We start from the raw sequence: 22,064 nt of genomic DNA, 5'->3' as shown, positions 1-22,064 counted from the left end.
ATTGACAAATATAGTATGTCCACAGCAAGCCAGAGTAATGAGATGAGAAAATTAATTTTGTAAATTCCAAAAAACTTTTAATTTAAAAATAATTACAAACACAAGGAAGTTCATTGGCCAGCAGTACCGAAATTTTAGTATATAAAGAGTGGAAAACTAATAAACCGACCATTTTTAGTTCATCTTTATTTAATTTTGTCACACCATTTCACTCCACGTAGAAAGTAGAAGAAAGCTTACATTGATGCTGGTTTTACCAGTCTTATTTACGTATATTTAAAGTCGGTATGAAATTTTAAACTTACGCGTTCTTTTTATTCGAGTGAAGGCCTTTTTAACTGTGAGGCCGTGTGGGATATATTTCGTTCTGTGCAATCTCAATAAAGAGTAAAGAGCAATGTTTACAAACTTTCAGCTATTCTAGTGGGTTAAGTAGGTAATTCTCTTAGTGTGTGTTTCAACCACAACTCCCTCATAGTGCTAATTGTCATAAGCTGTAGGTTGTTGTTGTCATCATTTTTCAGTTACAATTATAAACTAGTCTACCGCAATAAAAAAAAACTTTACCCACGTTTATACAGTCAGATTTAAAAAAAAAATTAACTGTCCGCCTAACAAGCCGTTCGTAGGGGTATTGGCGTTTGCCAGCTCTATGCAAAGCCTAGTTTCTTACCTCTCTGCTCGTCTGTCATAAATGCGAGAAAGTTATTATCCAAGCAACAATAGTCCTAAATGACTTAATGCTAAGTGCTTGGCAATAACTTTTCCTGGTTGAGATTTTATGCTCTTAGGTGGGATATCCGTGCTAATTATAAACTTTAAACTTTGGCGGCGGCCGCTCCTGCATGAAGTAGCGGCAAAGTATAAGTGACACCCAAACTGTTTATACTTTACTGTGCAGCAAGGGAAGGCTTTTGTAGTACAACATGAGTGCATTTGGTAGCAGCATGGATTTACGAGTACACTTCCTAGGAAAAGCGTTTTTTCGCTATAAGAACGAGTGGTATATATCCACCAACAGCTCATAAATGCAAGGTTATCACGCTTTATAATATGTGGTAGCTGGTCACAGTTTTCTAGCAAGCGTGCTGACCTAATCGTGGTATTAGCGTTTCGCGTGTTGCACTGCGAGCAATTTTTGTGGTTGGTTCGTTGCAAGGTTGTAATTATGGGGTTAAAACAAAAACCTTTTAACTACAAACACTACCCTTGTTTATACTCTTGGAAGAGAAATAAGTTTAAATTTACCAAACATCTGAGAACTATGGCAATCAAAGATATTTCCGAACATATTTATTTTTTAAAAATATCTTTGTTATTTTATTGGGAAGTTCACATCGCGTATTATTTCAAGTACACTGTAGCGTTTTATTTAGAAAGGTGAATAAAGCCCAAATTCCTTTATTGGGTTGAATTGCTCCCCATACATCCGAAAGATAAAGCTGTTGATTGCTTATTGTTACAAGTATTTTTATCTGCTCCAGGGCATTCCAATATTACATTTAAAACCTATAGTGACTGACTCCTTTTTATTTCTGTCAGTTCGTTGGCAGCTTTCTAAAGCCGACTGCATCCACTTTCATAAATAACTATAAATATGAGATAATGCTGTCTCGATCAAACCCCCTTGCTTCCAACGCCTAACAATCAACTTGGAACCTGCTTAAAAAAAGCAATTCACTTCAAAGTTAAGGTTAGGGCTTCTAAACAGTCTTCTTCTCTAAAGTAAATTAAACATGCGAAAAGATTTAGTTGAACCATTGTGGTGAACGCATTTTGTCTATTATTTATAAAATAAAAGTGGGTGGATTATATTTAATATGCTAAAACGAAGTTCTAGCGGTAAACAGTATAATTACTGGTGAACTACCCATTCGTTCTAACTATAACAGCAAAAAGTATGTTTAAAAACCTTATAAACCTATACTTATCTTGCGTGTGGTGAGGTTTCACCTGACCGTCTTTTATGTCAGTGCAGAGTGTTCTTACGCAGTTGTAGCGAGTAGTCTTTAAACCCCAAGCAGTATTGAACATCTTGGATTATATGCTCTCGCTATCAAAGTGGTTCATGTTACAAATCCAAACGTTTGATTTATAATGAACCAGTATTGATAGCAAAGCAAAATAAGCTAGTTAACCGGTTATTCCTTTAAAATAATATTGACAACTTTATTAATCCACTATGGTTGCTTAGGAATAGTCGTCCAACAACATACATTGGCAACTAGCGTCGGACTTAAGTACAAGTGAATTCGGTAATCTGCACTAGGCGATAACTGCGACAGCACTATGATATGAAGATATTCAGTACGGTACCATGCTCGAGTTCAACACTTTCACGATGCAGTCGCTTAAAGAATTGTGTTCTAATTTCCTACTTAACTCGGCTTCTTGAGAGAGGCATGCCGTGTATTTCACTTTTTTTAGATTGTGTTGTCCTTCATTAGCGATGATTACCAAATTTAAGTTTAAATAGTTATTGTGGGCTTCCTTTAATAAAGCTACCCAAATGTAAATGAATCACAAATATGTCAATTTCTATAAAAGTCATTTTTTTTAAGGTTTTGGGTCATTCATCCAAAAATTTGTTATGATGTCAAAAAAATAATTCATTTTTTTATGTATTCCATATTATTCCTGTACATAATTTTTCAAATATTACTTTTTTTGAATTTATTCTTATTTATACAAATTTTATATAAATTTTTTATTTTAAATTTTTTCATACTGATTTTACTTTTGTTTAGCAAACACTTTCTAATTATTTTAATAAAAAAATAGGATATCATATATTAAAGGTATATTAATACTTTGAATTAATTTTTATTCCAACGTCATCCTGCGTAATGACTATTTCTAACCCCGTGAGGCTCTAATATCTTGTTTAGAGCTGACATAAAAATTGCTTTTTCGCTATGTTTTGTTCTGCCGTCATCTATTCAGTTATCAACAAGTAATGTAGGTCTGATTAGTTCACCATATACTTAGATAATAAATACTAGCGGAAATCACTGACCATATCGAAGGCTAAATTGGACCAAAGTAATCGAGCAATGTTAGCTTATACTTTAACCATACCACCAAACCCAAGTCCTCCATTTTTTTATTTAGAAATATTTCTGTTGCTCGATCGGGTCGTAAAAGAAAACACCGAATTTACGAACTCTCAACAGGGTGATAGCGTACACATTAGGCTTTAATCTTGTGTAAATTTAATTTGATGCATATATATATAATTCTACCCCTAACCCCGTTTTATATGTTAAGAGCCCATCGCCGAGCGTGCGCCGTCCAAATTTTCGTATTGACCTTTTTGCTAGTGATCGAGTGGGGCGCTAATCAAGCCGAGTGTAGGTGGCAAGAGCATTGCGCTGATAAAAGGTTACCAATAGTTTCGTTCTGAAGGTCTTGATGTAAACATCGTATGTGTGGTTGGTCGGATACACAACGCATATACAAGCGGTGCTTTCTGTACAAGGAGAGTTTACACTATTAGAGAGAATAGTCACGTCTACAAGTTAGCTAGGCAAGTAGCTAAAACTATCACCTTAACCTAATACAGTCTAGGAGCCCGCTTATCTTAAGCAGTATCATTACCTGTGGTACTATTCAATATGTTAAGCAGTATACAACTAGCTGGGTCAAAGGGCAAAGGCATGGCTCTATATAAGATAATAGTATAGGGACCGTCACTCATTATAAGACACAGCTATAACCTCTGCTTTTACTCTTTGCTATGGAGTAACCTATAACCTGAGCTCAGAGCTTGGTTAGGTACCATAGTTACATTCTTCGGTTTTCATAGTACGATACTATTATCTTTTTTAAGTGCTTTCAAGCATTAATGGACGCAAGATGTATCTTGTTAAGAGTGCACTTAAGCAAGACAGTAACCCAAGGAAAATTTACTTATGACCCCTAGGAACAGTAGAGGGTGACACGACCAAAAACAGGATAAGCCTACGTTCGTAAGCCAATCCATCTCTGGAAGGCACACATCCTTAACGATAGACCTTAGTTCGCAGGAAGCCTCAAAGACTAATCTTGACCTTGTACGCGTGGTATATAAACACAATTTTTTTTAGGCTCTTTACGATAATGGTCAAGGTGCAAAGGGCAATCTTCGCTCCAGTAAAGAGTGTATTAGACTCTGCGAAGGCTCCCAAGATTTTTGCCAACAGCCAAATGCACGAAATATTTATAGCGCTACCATTCATAGCTCCAACCTACACAACTGAGGTATAACACTAATCTTGCAACCTTTAAATTGTGATCGAAAAATAACCCGGATCTCTGCGCTGTCTGCTCAACTCAAGAGCTTCGTAGAAGAGTATCTCGAATATATAAATTAAGACCTTTATTGTTTAGAATGACCCTAAAGAAAATACCCTAATTAATGTTATTATCCGTAGATATTTATTCATGAGTCACCGCCTAAGTAGTTACGATAGCACTAAATATGGATGCAAAATATGTATCATTACTCTAAACCTCAATGTTTCAGCTTGTTTATAAAGATAGAAAGTTTCTCTTATTAACATTAGCTACAAAGTTTCTATAGTCCTAATTACTGAACAATATTATTTCATTAGCACTAATGTCCAGAACCATGCTAAAGTGTACCATAATTCGGAAAAGGCACTATCAAAGATCAGTTTTAAAGTATGTAAAACACCTGGAATCGATGCAAACAGTTATTTGGTATCACTTATTAATAGCTCCTACACGATATAGTAAATGTGCATGAATACACTCAATTTCTATTAGCTTATCCCCTAGAACTAATGTAAAGTTAGTTTCAAGGGATGGACTTTATTAGTTAGATAACAAAATGAGTCAAGTAGGCTACATAGTTAGTAAATTCACAAAGGTGGTAGAGAAGTAATGCAACATCCTAATGCTATCTTTTTAAGAGAAATTCTTCCGAACCAGGCTAAATTACCACTTAAACTCTCTGCGGTTTATTATATTAAAAAAAAACCAAAGATGGAATTCCATTATACCTTCTCTTTTATAAAACATTTTTTTTCAGCTTAAAGGCAAGGACTCATTGGCAGAAACTAGCACAGCAATGTTACCAACTTATCTAAAACTAGATAATTCCTCCACGGGTGGCACCACCGCCCAGGAAGGGTCAATCAGCTAGAACAACTTCCGGTCAATCTACTGAAGTGCGACTATCAGAAAATAGTTACTAGTATAATTGTTACCAAAAAAAAAAGTAGACACTTTACCCAGTAGTCGACTCCTATAAGCTACAAATGCAGTTGGTTGATAATAGTTCCTTAAAGGATAGCACAAGTCTACCTCGCTGGATTTGAACTCATCATAGTAGCTAAGCTATGGTATTGCTCATTTGAATCTCTCTATACTGGCGTGCAAGCCTTAACCGCATCGATCTTCGCGTTAAAGTAAAGGTTCTACTTTAAAACGATGATAGGCCCCGGTCTTTCTAATAGTATTGCAAGACAAGTTGATAGCTAATCTTGCACCAACCAATGTTACAGCCAGCAAAGAGACCGAGAACGTAAAACTTTAAGATGCTTGAGCTCTACTCTAGTTGAAAGAAACTAATTAATTAGCACTCTAGAAATGATAGCTAAATAACTTGTCCTACTAAAGTAGAAAAATAGTTAGGAAACAGAGAGTTTGAACCACACCTTGACATTTGAAGCGCTATAGTTTACGTGCGGTCGCCATGAGAGCTTCACGTTTATAATAACTCTAAGGTATTCGCCAGGGGAACCAAGGGATTACCTTTGTTAGTATCAAAGGCGGTAGTGGTGTAATGCGCTTCTTCGAAATACAAAATGCTTTGCACTTTCCCGCATTAATATTAATTTTTCAACGAGAACATCTTTTGGCAAACGTCACTAGGTAGTACTACAGATGTCGGCGCAATAAGGAAGGTGTCGCAGAGAGATAATCAGAATTAGAACGGTATTGCAGTTAACTTTGATACATCACGTGGTACATATACGTGTGTGGTTATATCACCTCTCCTTATCAAGTGTTTATATCACGTATCATAGCACGTTTTCGCCGTATCATCCGCGGAGAGCGTCAGGGTCATAAAGTGCAAAGAGTAGAAAAGAGGTCTTTGTGCGACCCTAGCCGTTAGTGATCTTAGGGGTGAGCGCGCGTCGTCCTCACTTATATCAAAGTTGCGTTTTTCAAGGTAAATTATAAGCACGTTAAAAAAATAACACTATGAAGAACTATAGCGCGCGATTGGTAAACCATCCCCTTATGCTAAACTCAGGCAAACGCTTTATCAAAAGCAAGAAGGGCGTCCGATACCTTCTTTAGATAGTAGGCACGATTTGTTTACTCTGTCAGGGGAAGGAGACATTAAATTGTAAAGTTTTGTCGAAATCCAATTTAGGCTCCGACAGGGCGCGGCCTTGAGTCAACAAACGCTTACAAGCGGTGCAGTTGGACGCTTCAGCTACTTTGCCAAAGCCTGAAAACATGATAATAGGCCTGTACTTGCTTGGCGTAAATGCTGGTGGGGAGCATCACAACACTTGCCGTCTTCTACCGAAATGAAAGGTGCCAAAAGTCGCCATAGAGTTGATGAAACGGCACTGACGTTCTGTCGCCACCATTGTTAATTGCTTTAACCACATCAGCGATACCGTCGAGGGCGAGTGCCTTTCAACTCAATAGAGCGTTAATAATCTCTATGATTTTGACTTTGATGACTGCCTCAAGCTGTCCCTCGTAATCAGCTAAGAAGTTTAATCCAATAAGTATTCATCTGCAACTAAATAAGTAGGTAGCACACACTGAATAGACGAGGTGATCAGCGAAAAAAAGTGCTTATTTGCCAGCGTCTTTTTCGTCACAAAATTGCCCTCGCAGAGTAGGTATTGGTTTACGCGCTCGGCTTTTGTATATCTTAATAAACTTTCGGAAAGAGACGCTATGGTGACCGTTATCTTCTGGTATACTACTTAATTTTGTCTCCCACAATTGGTTATGGTGCGCCAACAGTTCTTTCCTAATGCGTCGGTGTAGTCTATTAAGCGTTAATTGATTTTCAGAGAGTTTTGACGACGTGATCACTCTATTAAGACGTCGTCGCTCGCAGATAAGAACCTTCATTTCATCAGACGAGCGGTTAAGGCGGAATTCAACTGACGTGTATCGTGGTGTAGTACGCCATGTTTAAATGACCTCGATTTCAGCAATAGCATGTCTAGTAGGGCGGGTCGAATAAGGCGGAAGCTACAAAAAGGTAATATTAAGAGCCTAGGGGAATTGAGCTCAATCTCTCCTTTCGCCGCTCAAGTCAAGCAAAACTAGCAGATGGCCCCAGGTTTTTTCGTAAAGAGTTTCCATTGTCGTTAAAATATTAATATATATAAAAGGGCATTATTTAATACGTCTGATAATTTTGTCTTTGCAATAAGCATTGGGTACAGTGGCTCTAAGACGTGCAATCCACGCTCGTCGATGTAAGATTCAAATATTCGGCCGTTTTAGGTTATCGATATAACCTAAACAGTCTTGATGCTTTCAGTTAAGACCCCCACATACAACAACTGAGGAACAGTATATAAAAAGGGCTTTCTGCTCTGAGGTAATAAGTGGCTTGCGGGGCCCTTGCCTTGTAAGCTGCGATTACCGACAAAGGCTCCTGGCCGGTTAAGCAGGGAGAAGCTCCGACAGCCTTAATGCTTTGCAGGGTTGGCAAAGTATCACAGTGTGTTAAATGTTCGTCTGACCTAAATAGCTCCCTTGGCGGTATGTCAAAAAGTTGCAAAGACTTAAATGACACACTGGGAAGACATTAAATTTCACTAATAACTCACAGGGCAATTTTTTCGCGTTGCAAAGCGCTCGTGGTCTAAAATCCACAGCAAACGGATTCCAGACCCTTTCCTACCTCTAAAATAGTTGACAGGTTTGTCATAAATAGTAAGCAGTTGAGAAGTGCTGATTGTGGTTGTTGGGGTGGTGGTGGGAGGAGGAGGAGGGGGGGTGTCTTAGTAGTTAAGCGAGCGGGAAAGAAATTGTCGGCCAAGTTCTTCATGCGTTGAGGACTTTTTACATTAATGCGGTGGAAAAATGCATATTTGCATGTACCTCGACATGGTCTATAAAGAAGGTACCATAACAGAGTTTGTTTATTAAACCTGAGCCCAAATGAACTTTGCCGACTTCTGTTCCGCTTGGAATTCCCAGTAAATTATTTCCTACCGTTGATGGAATTAAAAACACAGCATCTATGACAAACTGTACTAACCCATAACCAAGAAGGCAGAGTAGAACAGGAAAAAACTGCAACATGATTTCCAGATAATCTTCTTCATATAATTGAGGAAGCCTTAGCAACAAATTTGGCGCTTCCATTCATTAACACTGAATTCATAGTCACTCTCGAGTTCAAATACTCCCTTGCAATCAACTCTTCTCCTACCTTTTAGTAATAGGGCGGGAGCCTGAGTACAATTTTTGACATTTCATAAGAATTTCTTAACCACACCAACTTGTTACTACCCACCACTTCTTTAATAGCCTTATCTTGTAGTATCGAGAGCATTAGAACTTGAGTAAAGTTGGCAAGTGCCTAATTTTATATTGCTACAGTTGTAAAAATATCCTCGCTAATATTTGGTTCGTCTGTTTTGAATAATTTTATTCAAAACATCACCGTTTTTGGTGAGTATGGGGCGTGTAGGTTATTTATTCTTAGTTTGTTTCAACCTGAGGCTAAGCATATTTACGCTACACCCTTTTGGTTGTCTTGATAGGCGATAAAGGCGACACTCAAAGTTGTTAGTAATCTCAAAGTAAACCAGCGCAACTATATACAATAATTGTTTTACATAAATTACGGAATTTATCCCTAAGAGATCACGTTCAACATATGGTATGTGCATGCCCCTCTAAGATCAAGCTCTACACTTAAGACAGGTAAATTCAGTTATAGAACCTTAGCGGTTTTTAACCACCCTAGACAGAATATCGAATATCCGGGTCGGATACGCCCTCAAAGCTTTGAGATGGTCAAAACACTCTTACGGGGGATGCATGGACGCCCAGGTCAAGACTAAGAGGTATGTGCTTAATAATACCCGAACATATGAAAAAGTCATTTCTTGGATGTCCACAGGACTTCTGTTTTCCCCTCTAGGATCTTGAGTTTGCTGCAACGCTGATCTTATTGTTAGATTTCCCACCATGTCAAAATATGGATCCTCTCTGAGGAATCTGGAATTCATTTATTAAGGTAAGAGGTACTGATACCTTAATAAATGATATTAACTTCAATTTTTATGCTAAATTCGTAATGCATTACTATTACCTTTATTTAAAAGGTGTGAGTATATAATGATTTTCCTTTGAGGGTGTAGACTCGTACCAGGTGCATTGTAATAAGAAACAAATACAAATAAAATAATAGATCACAGTATAATAAAGTTAAACCTTTCACCCCATTTAAAAAATAATAAATTCAACACTAATTAGTGTAATCACTAAAATACACAAAATTGCATCCACACAACACTAATGAAATGAACATAGATTTCAATATTTATTGCAATAAATAAAAAATAAACAGAGGTGATCGTTTGCAAAAAAATAGTCAAACTGTCTGCTTAATAAAAAACCTTCTTTTCGCATCTCGTTTTCCTTTTCCCGGTGCCACTTTTTTTGTTCTTTTACATGATATTACACTTTTTTACCCCCACGTTAGAAAGTGGATCAAGTTTTAGTAATTATCATGTCTTCCGATTCAATTTTCGAAAGGCCCCAACTTGGGTAAAAGCTGATAGCCTTTGTAACTAATTAAGTAGTTGTAGAATTTTTTTTTTTTCATTTGTATAACATTGAAAAGTTTTGTAGTAAACTTGGAAATTTTGTTACACGCTATCATGTTGACCGGTATCTTCAAGGAAACCTTAGGTATAGTATATAAGGGTTTCTTCTCCTAACTCTGGCTTCTAGCGGTTTTCCAACACCCTAAGCCTAATGGGGTAAGCCTGGACCCCTCGCTACTCCCTTAGTCTTTCAGGGAGCTATGAGACTCCTTCAGGGAATTTTGGGAGTCCACTTGAACCCTTAGGAGATTAAGCGCTCTGCGTTCTAACTAAGGTGAAGAAGAAAAGTACAAAATTACGAGTACAAGCCTTACTTAATTTTTAAAATTTTTTATTTAAGACTTTTCCTGGTGTTCACTAGAGTCAACACTAGAGCTATCGACCAGGAGTGCTCGCAGGCATACTACTTCTCAGTCTTAGATCTATTTCATTATATTTTCTTGTTATATGTAGATGAGGGTTGACAGCCTGAGGGCACAACCTTATCATGGTGTGTGCGTCGCGCTCTTTCTTTTTTGTGTTTGCTAGGTGGCGAGCGTTATGTCACTCAGGCACTCAAAAGGGATCAAATAAATTATTACAGCTTTTCTTTAATTAAACTAACTCAATATAATATCTCTATGTAATATGATATATTTTATATATCCTCATTTCTTTATAATTATACTATAGTGTTAAATTATAAACCAACAGCTGCGAAACAAAAACTAGTGCTTAATGCGCGTCACGTGCATAGTCCCATGGTTCGTAAGTAAGCTCACTCGCTTGCAGGCTAACATTCATACAAATATTTGGCAAATTTTTTAAATAACACAAGCGAAAACAACTTTTTTATACAAAATAAGAGATAAAGAAAAAAAATTAATTTGTGTTTAAGTAAAAAGAAAGTTTTTAAAGCTTCGTCACATTTGGATTTTGCTCAACCGCTTAAAATTAAAAATTGATAAATTTAAATTCAAACAATCCATTGGCTAAATAACCAATGAATACCCAGCTTTCTCAATATGCTGAAGAAATACTGCAGGTAGAGAGTAGGTAACCGCCGTTGTTGTATATGTTGTTTCAGTCTGCTTACATTTAATTAAGGTTAACTTGATTTCTCTTTTAAATTTTAGCACAGGTGATTTATGCCCCTGACTAGTCGGTCATAAAAGGCATATTATTTATTTTTTTTTTTTTGGGTCAGTCATATATACCATAAAAGTTTTTAGTAGGTCGTAGGTAAAACTATTACCAGTAGTACTTGAAAGCATTCCATAATTATATTAATATTATGTAATTATGGTACTTATGTTATTAAACTAAAGGGTAGCAGTCAGCTAATATCCGGAAGCAAAGTCTGCAATCTAGGACCTATTATTCTTGTTGCGCTTGACTTAACGAGGCAGAAGTCTATGTTTTTAATTTAAACATTAACTCCTTTTTTGTGTTGTCGGCTTAAAAAGTGTGATTATGGTTTATTTAAGGCTTCGTAAATCTCGCTAAGGATGGTAGTACTTAGAGCACCCAAATTACTTACCTGTTTTTTTCGCTACAAGAAAATTAGTCAGAGAAATAGAATTTGCACAAATCTTCTTTGAAAATTTACTTGAAACAGTAGAAATTCAAGAGTAAAAAGAGCTTTAAATACTCAGAATATGAACATATCAATTACTAAGGAATATAAAGCAAGTTTTTCATCATCTTTTTGAAACACGCTTGCCACTAAATTTGCATGTTTTATTACTAAAATTTTTTTAAAAACGAATCTTTACTAATTATGAAGGCACTTTTGCAGGCTTTCAGTAATCTCCAAACGTAGGCTAAATCTTTATGAAAATACTCGAAGAACCTTTTACTATAAATCCTTCCTTCTACAAAAATTTTTTAATTAAAATAGGCTTTTCGTTATTATAAAGTTCGTTGTAAAAGTACTGAAGAATGCCGTTTCCTCGATTATTAACTTGTGAACTTTTATGCACTAACTTTAATATAAATTAAGTAAAAATGACTCTGAAATCAACTTACCACTTCAACACAAGTTTTTTAACAAATTTTTTAAATTTTAAAAAGCTAAGAGTACTTCTTTTAAATATTAAAAAAGTAGCTCGACAAGATAGCTTCTCTCGCGTAACTTTCAAGAGACAGGTTTTAACTCTACGAGAGCGGCATATAAAGCGTGGAAACTAATTTAATTACAGACTCAAGCCAAAAAATAAGCGGTATTTTTTAAGACAATCTACGATTAGTACATAAAAGCTAAACAAAAAGTGTGGTGATGCTACTTCATAACGAATTAGCAGCAAGGGTGCCCCACTAAATAAACTTAGTAGAAGTAGAAGAAATCATAGAGCCCTCCTAAAAAAAAGCAACGAGTGAGACTTCCCAGCAAACTTTGTGGTGGTGCTTAACCAAATAGCTTAAAACTTTAACGTCCAATACCCCCAATTATTTAAAATAAGAAAAATATTAAGTTTTCTAGTATGATAACTTCTTTCTTTACAAACTTGCTACAGAAAGCCGGAGGCAAATAATAATAAAAGAAGATTCTAAAGAATTTAAAGCAGTAGTTATTCGGGATCGGGGACAAATCTCTCCTCCAGTGTATCATCAGTGGCTTGCGCTTCCCCAAGAGACTCCCTATCCTCTGGAATTGTTCGTATTATTGAAGTATTAAAACTTTTACAGGGAAGACAGCGGTTGCCTAAAAAAATATTAGAATAAAATTAAAATAAAAGGACTTTAAAAGGTGGTCACCATAAAAGTGAAAGGAAGTTGTCGATTTGGCGAGGCAGTCGTTGCAAAGAATTTCAACCGACCACTTGCAATAAGCTGGTGGCATGGGCATTTGAGTGGCTGCCTGTTTAAATAACAGAACACTTAAAAGTAAAAAGTATGATTTTTAAAAACAAGAGACAAAATAACAAGCACCTCAAGAAGCGCGTCGTACTCAGCACTTTGAAAAGCTGTCCTTTTGCAAAGGGGGCATCTAAACTGTCCTGACTTGGCGTATTCCTTCCAGCAATCGGCATGAATGGCTAATTATAATTAACAAAAAATTCATGAAATAGCCAAGTCAAGTACCGTGGCCACAACTCATAAATATAATAGGTCTGACAGAATCGTGCATATAAACGTAGCAAATAGGACAATTGTCCTCCGAGGCGCCTGGAAGGCAATAATGTTTTTCCTCATCAGTATCGCAAGGAAAGCACACCTTGCCTTAGAAAAAAAGCTAAACCTAAAAACAATACGGGACAGAACAATAAGTACAACGGTGGCAGTGGAAAAAAATCTTTTCAGCGGAGCCTACGCGACATATGCCTGAGCACCGATACCATAAGGCTAAATTAGATTTTATAAATTATCAAACTTATGTTTATAAAAACCGCAGTCACTGCAATGGTATATTTTCTTGCTTTTATCATTGGACCAAAACTTACAAATTTCGCAAAAATAGTAAGTATTTTTGAAAGCATCACAGCCGGAGTTTACACAAGCAGGGCCAACTTTTTGCACGAAACCACAATGCTTACCTTGAAAAAAGATAATTATAAATTTATTAAAGTTAAAAAACAATTCAAAAGAGTAACCGAGAATATAAACATTTTCAATAAATAATAATAGATAACTACAAAGTTTAAAAGGTATAATTATAAGTAATTAGCTTACATCTCATCTTTTTAGTAGAAAAACGGTCTATTGTGTGATCAGAAACCTTCTCATCGTGACATAATCGGCAGCCCATATAAAAACAAGCAGAAAGGCCGACTATTCAAATAGCTTAATAATAAACAATAGAATTACCATAAAAGCGGCCACAACACTCGGCTTTAATTTCATTGTCCCTCACGTAATGGGGACAGGCTACAGATATTATAAATGACTTTTTAGAAAACTTCTATTATATAACAACTCAGAAGTTACGAACCATCACAAACCGAATCTGAGGAATCAACTGTATCTAACTCTTCCTCCATAGTAGAAAAATAAACAAAAACTAACCTTTTTAAAAAATAATAAGTAGCAAAAAGTTTAAGAGGAACCCGAAGTATAAAGATTAATAAAAAAAAAGATCCGCTACCTTAGAAGATTAGCTAAGAAATAGTTTTTAATAAAATATTTCCAATAAAATACTTAAACATAATGAACCATTAACCTCCTACAACTGCCTGCGTTTAAAAAATTGTAGAAGCCTAGAGTTTTGCAGTTCTTACTCCTTAACTTATTATGAGATATACACTGCTTAAAAACTGTATATTAAATGGTCACAAAGTAAACACGTGGACTATATAAGTAGAAAAGTATTCATTGTAAAAACCAATCAAGTTGTTGTAAATTGCTTTTCACCATACTTTGCGCGGAACAACCGGGTCGCAAATCGGGGCGGCTACCTCTTTGAGGCCTCCGCTGGAGAACGCGGACTGAGAACCCTAGGGCCACAGCATCCTACACACGTGGAGGAGAAGTCGGGCATAAGGACGTGCTTGGTTGCCGTCTTACGGGTCGTCTTACGAGGTATACGGTCTCCAGCGATTATTTGTGGTGCTCGAGAAACTGTCATTGAAGTATTTGCCTTTCCTGCTCGAATTGAGTAAAAAGTTAGCTCAAAGACATACACCCGGTCTTACATGAATTGGACCAACTCGAGTTACTCGGGAAGATACTCTTATCGTTCCCGACACTACTGGAACTTTCGCTTCACTCAACAGTGTTATCGTCGGCTTCGAGCGCGAGGTAAAAAAAGTCCGCATTAATGTAACCTCGACAACGCCTTAACTGTCTTCTTAAGGAGCTAAAGGCGATAATTTGCGAGAGTCGGTGTTCATCCAAGTGTTCATGGCTTTCAACGCGTCGAAGGAAAACTGGTGCTAAACCCCCTACACTCGCACATCAAAAAAAGCTGGATGACGCAACTTAACAACCAATAAGAAACAAATTAAACGAAGTATCGAAGTTGGTGATAACGGACGCGTCTCCCTTTAGAATTTGACGGGTGTGACGGCCATACCGTACCTCCTAAACCGTTGACAACGCGCCCCTTGAATCGAGTTTTTCTCTCGACTAATACAACTGCTTTCCTGGAAATTATCTACCACAGATGAGATTGAATTGATTTCTAATGCGCTACCGAGGCAAATCTCTTTTCCTTCAGGATACCCCAAACCCGAAGTTGAAACTTCGTCAACTCGGTTATGGCCTCCGACTTTTTTCCCGTGCGATGGAAAGTGGTGGTACTCGTGGTGCTACCAAAGAGTCCGCAACTGGCACCAAAGCTACGCAAGTACCGACTCATCAGTTCTTTCGTCGACAGTTGGTGAGGCAGCCAGAACAGTTATACTAAATCGTTTGAAGGCGGTTTAGTAAAATTTTACCGAAGTTTCGATTATAGTTTCGATAAGATCACTCAATCACCCACATATTCGGCATTGACTTTCTCAACGTTAATGAGGTTATTGACCGAGTATGGCACAAAGACCTACCACGAAAGCTGCATGGTTTGGCGATTCCACGTGACCTTCGAGATGTGCTCAATTGTACCTAAACTACCACGTGCGAGTGTGCGCCGCGTTTTAGCCGTCTCGCCATCTCGCAATGGGAGCTTTTCTAGCACGCTGCTATTTACTCCATATGAGCTATACGCCCCCGTCAGTTCACCTTCACGCGCGGGTCATTCCTTTAGGCCGGTATACGATTGCCATTTGTGGTCACAGTTCCTCATATTATTACGTCAGCATTTACAACTCTATTCCGACGGACTTGTAAGTGGTGACGTCGTTAAAACCTCTTCGTTAATGCAGCAAGTGTTAATTTCTACCACGCATAAAAGCGAACACCCGCCTTTAAGGTGAAGAAATTCATTTATTAAGGTAGGAGCTTTAAAATAAACCCGTATTTTATTTAAAGACCTCATTTTAACTTTTAGTACATTATATTTAATACATTAACCATTCACCTCAACTCCAAATTTAGTAAAAATTAATTTTTTTTTTAAGGGTTTAGCGGGCTTGAACTGGAGCAGTTAAACTGTTGACCTGTTAGATTTTAAAACACGTTGAAAAGTGGATGTACGCCTAAAAGGTGCAGTAAATCAGTTAAGATATAACAAAATATAACAAGAGGAAGGTCATAAGAGGGAAATGAGGGCTATTTTTTTGTAATTATATTTTTTCCATTTCGAAACAGTTTTGATGTACTGAGAGTTTTTAATTCTAGAGATACGTTATAACCTTTCAGGATGTTAGTACCAAGCCCTAATACATTCCTCTACCTTATTAATTAATGCTAATTTTCATTCTTTATAAACAGTTCAATATCTAAATAATTTTAGGGGGGGAAAGGAGACGAACCCGAAACAGTTGGACCCTTGCTTTGTTTTTTTTGTTTATAGATATTATTTATTGGTAGTACCTCTACTACATACCCGACTATATATAAACTTACGATTATAAGACCAGGTCTAGAGGCAACCACAAAGCCAATGTCTGGGTCAGTACCTAGCTGCTTGTTTTATGACGTGTACTTTTTCGTAAATATATATTTTAAATTAAAATATACTAAATGAAACAAACAGTGACGTTAATGCCTTTAACGATATTTGAGCAAATAATGAATTGTGCTGAAATATCTCGCAGGTATATTCTCATGAAAGATTCGGGAGTGTGTGTGAATTTAGTAACACATGTTCTAAAGTTCAAATGCAAGTAGGGAAAGATGTACCTCACTCCCGAAAGGCATTCCATGTCCACTAAGATTAATATTTTAGGGGTGCAGCAGACAGTTTATAAAAATGAAAAAACACTATTTAATAGAAAAATTTATTACTCAACAAGAAATAAATATACTATAATTTACAAAAACACAAACATAAAATACAAAACTTTTAAGCCATAAAATAAATTCGAAAATAAAAAATCATAAATGAGAATTTAGAGGAACGAAAACTACCTTAATTATCATATGTTCCAAGTAAGAGAAGTAACTAATACAGAAATAATATTCATACTTGTTTGTTAGAACCCGATGGCGACCTTAAGATGGGCGTCCACTTTATGGCGTGGTGAGAATTCTAACAATACTTACTATTTAATTGGATACAAAATAAATTTTTATACATAAATTTGCATTTTTATTTATTAAGTTGTATCGGTTTAAGATTCTCAGAATTTAGTCAGTGTTATGAATCAATATATAAAATGCACGATTGAGAATTTTATGAGAACAACATTAGATACGCAATCGTCAAAGCCCAAGAAAGGGTTCGCCTCGGTGGGTAACAAGGCTAACGTAAAGTCATCAAACCGGGATCGAGGGTTGTTGTCGTATTCAGCGGTTAAGAGTATTGCGCGTACCCAAGGTCGTGGGTTCGATTCCCACCGGCGCAACTGTCTTTTTCTGTTTGTAATGGTCGCGTATTTACCCTCGCCCTCATAAATTCTAACAGTGGGAATCGGACCCACGACCTTGAATATGTGCATCAATGCCATTTGGTACTGCGACATTGACTTTGCGCATCGCCGCTATAGCTACGGAGCTGAGGTGATACACACACCCCTGGCAAATAAATTACATGTCCACTTTTTGTTATTAAGAGCTAAAAAGTTAAAATGCAAAACAATACATGCATGTAGTGTATCTGGCTGCTTGTTTGTCTGAAACAAAAATTAAATGGGTATAGCGCGCAGTTGATTCTATTTCTTTCCTACTCGTTAGTTAAGAGACGCTATAGTTTAAACGAAAGAACTACTCAAGAAATCAGTCAGAAATAACTAACATAGGGAATTAATACGGAAGAAAAACCGAACATTAAACCGGTCTTTTTGCAAAAAATTTTATCCTATTTTCATTTTTTGTATATAAGCAAACTTACTCAGTTACCCTGAAAAAAAAATCTAAATATTAGTTTCAATATTTCTTGTTTTACTACCACTTATCATAATAACAACAAATGTAATAATAGTAGTTAGTGTAATAGTAATTAATGCTCAGAGTTTTTATAACTTAAAAAAGGTGCTCTTTTCCATAGTTTTTCTAAATTACAAATATTCTGAACTAATATTTGCTTTCCACAAATTGATAGCTCTGAAATGATAGTTATGCCTTCTTTGGGTGAGCCTGCACCCTTTCTTCTGAAGTGAATAAAGGTTAAGCGGCAGGGTTGATGTATATTCTTGCCTGTGGCAAGTCGATTTTAATATTTATAATAAAATTAATTGCAATTATTACGTTTTTTTAATATATTTTAATGTATATTTATGAGACCATATATGCTTTTAATCTTTACATATTCTAATAAAACCGGCCTTTGTTCGTAGGGGCAAACTTATTTTTGTGCTCACGCAAACCACGTTAGGCTTAAGTACTACCTTAGTAGTTCCGACAAGGGAGGAACACTGGAGTAGGGGCGTCTATCCCTATGGAAAGTTGCGGAGAGGAGGCTGAAGAAAAAGAATTTCTCGCTCAGCTTATCTCGGTCTCCGCTATATAAAAACAATCGCTTTTAACTCCTGGTTCTTATTTTTTTTTTTATAATTTAGATTATTGTGCCGAAAGTTTTTGTCCCCCCTCTTAACTTTGCTATGGTAGAACCCGGCATCTATCGCTCTGGTTATCCCGGTTAGTCTGCCTTAAAATCCGCTATTAGGGCTGGCTAGCTAATTTCTACTTTTAGGGAAAAAGAATTTTCCTTTTCTTAAGCAGCTAAATATTAAGACAATAATGTAATTTTGTAGCACTGATTTCTTTTGTGGAGAGCTCCGTACTATTCTTTTACTGTTACTAGTTGCTTGGATCCAGTACAGTATCGTAATGAAGATTATTTAATAGCGGAAAACGTCAAACTGTTTCAGTATCCTGTTAATAAAAATAAGGTTCTTAAAACTACTTACGTTTTTTATGTCTGTCGGTTTTTGAGGGTTTTAAAAGGTATCTCTACTTAAAGGAACCACTCACTTTAATACCTCAATATCTTCTTGCTGACGCACTTTCAAGGATGTTAGGTTAGTATAATCTATTCGGGAACAAGAGGCCATAATAGTTATTACATACTTTTTTTTCTCCTTATTAACTTTATCAACGCTCACTTAGACAGACAATCTATAAACTAGTAAATTATTATTTTATTGACAAAAATCTTAGATAAAGCGAATTATCCGATTCTCGTTCACTGCAACAAAGGAAAGGTGAGTGAACAGTTATTTATAATAATAATAACGAAACCTATAGTACTACTTTAATAAGAAAGGTATATCGCTTCAATAATCTTTAAAAAGCGATCGAGTCGAAGTTCTTTTGTAGTGTCAGCACTTTTTACAAGATATGTTTTAATCTCTTAAAATGTAAGTGAGCGGGTTTGGCGTTATCAAAAGTAGTGCGCTTCCCAGCTCAAAAAATAGTTAACCATATTTATTTTTAAATAATATTATCAAACTTTTAAAAATATGTTTCAGCCTTCTATATTTTTAAAGTGTATTATAACTTGGTGTCTACAGTATCGCGTAGGATGCGCCGTGGGCTGCCTGCGTAAACTTCAAAATTTATCGAAGACTTTTATTTTTGCGGAATATCAAAAGTTTTCAGGAGCAAAGGTAACAAAACACGCTAAGCCAATATTAAAGTTTTGAAGTGAAAAAAACGTGGCTGCTAGGCTCGCGTGCTGGATCAGCAGTACATCGAGCTATTCGACGTATCACTGGTTAAATATGATAAAGAAAGCGCTCCAGAGTGGCTGTGAATATAGCTTGCGAAAAGATCAACGGAAGGCCAGATTATAAGACTTGGCAATTAGTGACTCGCCGTGAGCTGCGTAGCCAGTTCCTTTAGTTATTTCACAGTAAATTTTTTTTAAATAAAAAGTAAAACCATAAGCGAGATACCTCCGTGTTTGATGTGGATTAAACCGGCGAGGGTGCAGGGCCTGCTACAGAGCGGACAGGCTATAAATAGAATGGAATAACGGAAAAACTAGATAAATTTAGAAAATGTACTGAAACCTAAATCGCTTTTCACAAACTTATCAACGCAAACCTCGCAGATGACGTGGCCACACTTTCGTAGAACTATCAAAAGGGCAACTTTTTTTTTTTTATAACATAATAATTTTTTAATATAAACCAAAAGTCTTTCTATTATTATTGAGAGCTTTAGCGCAACCGGGGCATGTCCACCGATTATTTTTATCCTGCTTCTCAGGAGCTCCTTAGGTCATATACGTTAATTTTTTTCTCGGAGTGCTTATGCGTTTGTGCTTTACCATTTTTATGCACGGGGATAAAATTAACAGTTACTAATTTACTCGCCCTAAACAAATAGTTAGTCAAACCCAGCTTGGTATAATTTTGAGAACAAAAATATTACATTAGTTTGTGGGGCGGATCGCTTCCGAAACACTTAATATCCGTAGAAGGCTCTTTGAGGAGAGTAGGGGCTGCTGTTGGGGTCAGTGACGGCTAGGAAACAAACTATTCAAGTACTAGCCTACAGAAAGTAATAGTATTACAATCCAGAAAGAAGACATAGATTTTTCGTCCGCGCTAATTCCCACATTAAAATTCTGCAAAAATAAAAGTTCTTGAAAAAATAACTTAAAAAATGCACACGTAATAAAACCTTATCTCTATTAGATTCTTTTATAAGAACAGCGCCGCGGGCGGTTTCTCTAATATTCCCGTAGAGCTCTATGTGGTATTCAATATATGATTGGTATAGGGAATAAAAAGGCCCAGAAAAGCGTTACGTTCTTTACTAGCAGCAATAACGGAGCGGCCATCCTCTCTGATAGTCCTTTTCCGGCCAGAGGAAGAGGGCAAAACACTTAACTAAAGTTTGATAATAAAAATAGTTAAAGTGCTACAATATTATATAACAACCTGTGAGCTTTCAAAGTCTTTAATAACTTTTTGCCGTTTTTCCAATTCTTCTTTAGATTTTATTTGCTGAAAATAAAATATATCGGTACAGCAACGTCTTAGAGACCTACTAAAACGAAGTGTTCACCTCGAGTTCTTGTAGTTGTCTTTCATAGGCTTGCCTTTTACACTCATTATCTTGCTTTTGCTGTATAATAAGTTTTAAAACGCACTCTCGGCAAGTCAGATGACCCCTTTGGCTTAAGGAATTACATTAGTTAACGAGTAACTTAATCATATATAACTAAAACTTTTAATAGAGTTAAGAGCTACTTTTTAATAAAGCTAGATGAAAAAGAAATAATAGAGACAATGCTAAACGTTTATTATTGTAGGTTAAAAAAACTATCATAAGTTATATAAATAAAGAGAAAAAACATAAAAAAATGCAAGCAAATAGAAGATAACTTCGCGAAAAGGGTTAAAGAAAAACAGAAAAGACATTAAAAATCTAGTTCAATCTTATAATTTAAACAGAATAAAAAAGGCTATTTAATACCATATTACTGGATCCCGAGCGCATTGAAGACAAAGGTAGCAAACATCAAAGTCTCTGCAAGAAGCGCGTCCTATTCTAACCTAGTGTATATATGGTGCTACTTTGTAAGACAAGAACGTCTAGTAGAAAGTTATTATTTTAAAATTAGTAAGAAAAAATACTCGTTGGGTGCCGTATCCCAATTGCTGTTTCTCTTGGCGAGTAAAAAAACCAAGAGCTGTGTTATTTTTGGAATGCCTAGGCATATCCGTCAGAGCAGCAAAATAGCACAAAAATCTTTTAAAGTTTACCCCACCCCTCCCCTATGTCTAGCCACCAACCGTAAAATCTCGAGGTGTTAAGTTAAGGCCCCCCCCTCGCATGGTTCCTCAAGCTTGGCTGTAGCGCCTATATTAATAAAATTGAAACGAGAAGGGGTGATAGAGTTATTAAACTATTCTACAAATACACTCAGAAGACAAATATTAGGTGAACTGTGCATGCAGCTTACAAAATATACTATTTTTTTTATATAAAATGGTATTATTAGAGTTTTATCGGGTCAATAAACACCGAATTTCCGAGTTCTTGATGGGGTGATTGGCGTACAAATTGGATTAAAGCTTGTAGCAATATCAAATACATATTTTACCTTAAGTCCTGACCTTTTTTAAATATACAACCAATATCTGAAGTGCTTTACGCGAAAGGCAATAGTGTGCTCGGTAACCTGCTCGTAGGTGGTAGTAGCATTACTTCGAAAAACGGTATCAGCTGCTCAGGCTGGAGTCATTGAGTTTGAGAAGTAGCAGCTTGTACTGTCTAACACAATAAGAGTATACCACCACACCTAAGGCAAAATTTAAAACA

General features: G+C 36.4%; 3 protein-coding genes across 3 annotated transcripts; 1 reads left to right on the top strand and 2 right to left on the bottom strand.

The window, feature by feature from the left end:
* Window positions 1-12,365: 12,365 nt before the first annotated feature.
* On the bottom strand, window positions 12,366-14,038 carry LOC135143668 (RING finger and CHY zinc finger domain-containing protein 1-like). The gene is made up of 10 exons (XM_064075579.1): window positions 13,969-14,038; window positions 13,741-13,814; window positions 13,618-13,676; window positions 13,482-13,554; window positions 13,199-13,345; window positions 13,083-13,133; window positions 12,894-13,031; window positions 12,741-12,847; window positions 12,567-12,669; window positions 12,366-12,513 (listed from the first exon to the last, which is right to left on the bottom strand). The coding sequence occupies exons 2-10, from the start codon at window positions 13,787-13,789 to the stop codon at window positions 12,380-12,382; spliced, it is 861 nt and encodes a 286-aa protein (XP_063931649.1). The 5' UTR covers window positions 13,790-13,814; window positions 13,969-14,038; the 3' UTR covers window positions 12,366-12,379.
* A 4,140-nt stretch (window positions 14,039-18,178) lies between these two features.
* On the top strand, window positions 18,179-19,542 carry LOC135143654 (uncharacterized). Its single transcript, XM_064075561.1, has 8 exons — window positions 18,179-18,282; window positions 18,347-18,425; window positions 18,481-18,529; window positions 18,592-18,679; window positions 18,751-18,808; window positions 18,948-18,991; window positions 19,301-19,396; window positions 19,456-19,542. The coding sequence occupies exons 1-8, from the start codon at window positions 18,226-18,228 to the stop codon at window positions 19,540-19,542; spliced, it is 558 nt and encodes a 185-aa protein (XP_063931631.1). The 5' UTR covers window positions 18,179-18,225.
* On the bottom strand, window positions 19,541-21,460 carry LOC135143655 (uncharacterized). Its single transcript, XM_064075562.1, has 13 exons — window positions 21,377-21,460; window positions 21,216-21,295; window positions 20,805-20,916; window positions 20,678-20,743; window positions 20,545-20,626; window positions 20,418-20,485; window positions 20,308-20,361; window positions 20,166-20,257; window positions 20,062-20,108; window positions 19,923-20,006; window positions 19,802-19,867; window positions 19,685-19,744; window positions 19,541-19,625 (listed from the first exon to the last, which is right to left on the bottom strand). The coding sequence occupies exons 1-13, from the start codon at window positions 21,458-21,460 to the stop codon at window positions 19,561-19,563; spliced, it is 960 nt and encodes a 319-aa protein (XP_063931632.1). The 3' UTR covers window positions 19,541-19,560.
* Window positions 21,461-22,064: the final 604 nt, after the last annotated feature.

This window comes from Zophobas morio, unplaced genomic scaffold (assembly GCF_036711695.1).
Source record: "Zophobas morio isolate AGI-343-1 ecotype UQ-CSIRO unplaced genomic scaffold, CSIRO_AGI_Zmor_V1 ptg000068l, whole genome shotgun sequence".
Lineage (NCBI taxonomy): Eukaryota > Metazoa > Arthropoda > Insecta > Coleoptera > Tenebrionidae > Zophobas > Zophobas morio.
The sequence above is the reverse complement of the archived record's forward strand: the minus strand, read 5'-3'. Positions and strand labels throughout refer to the sequence as shown.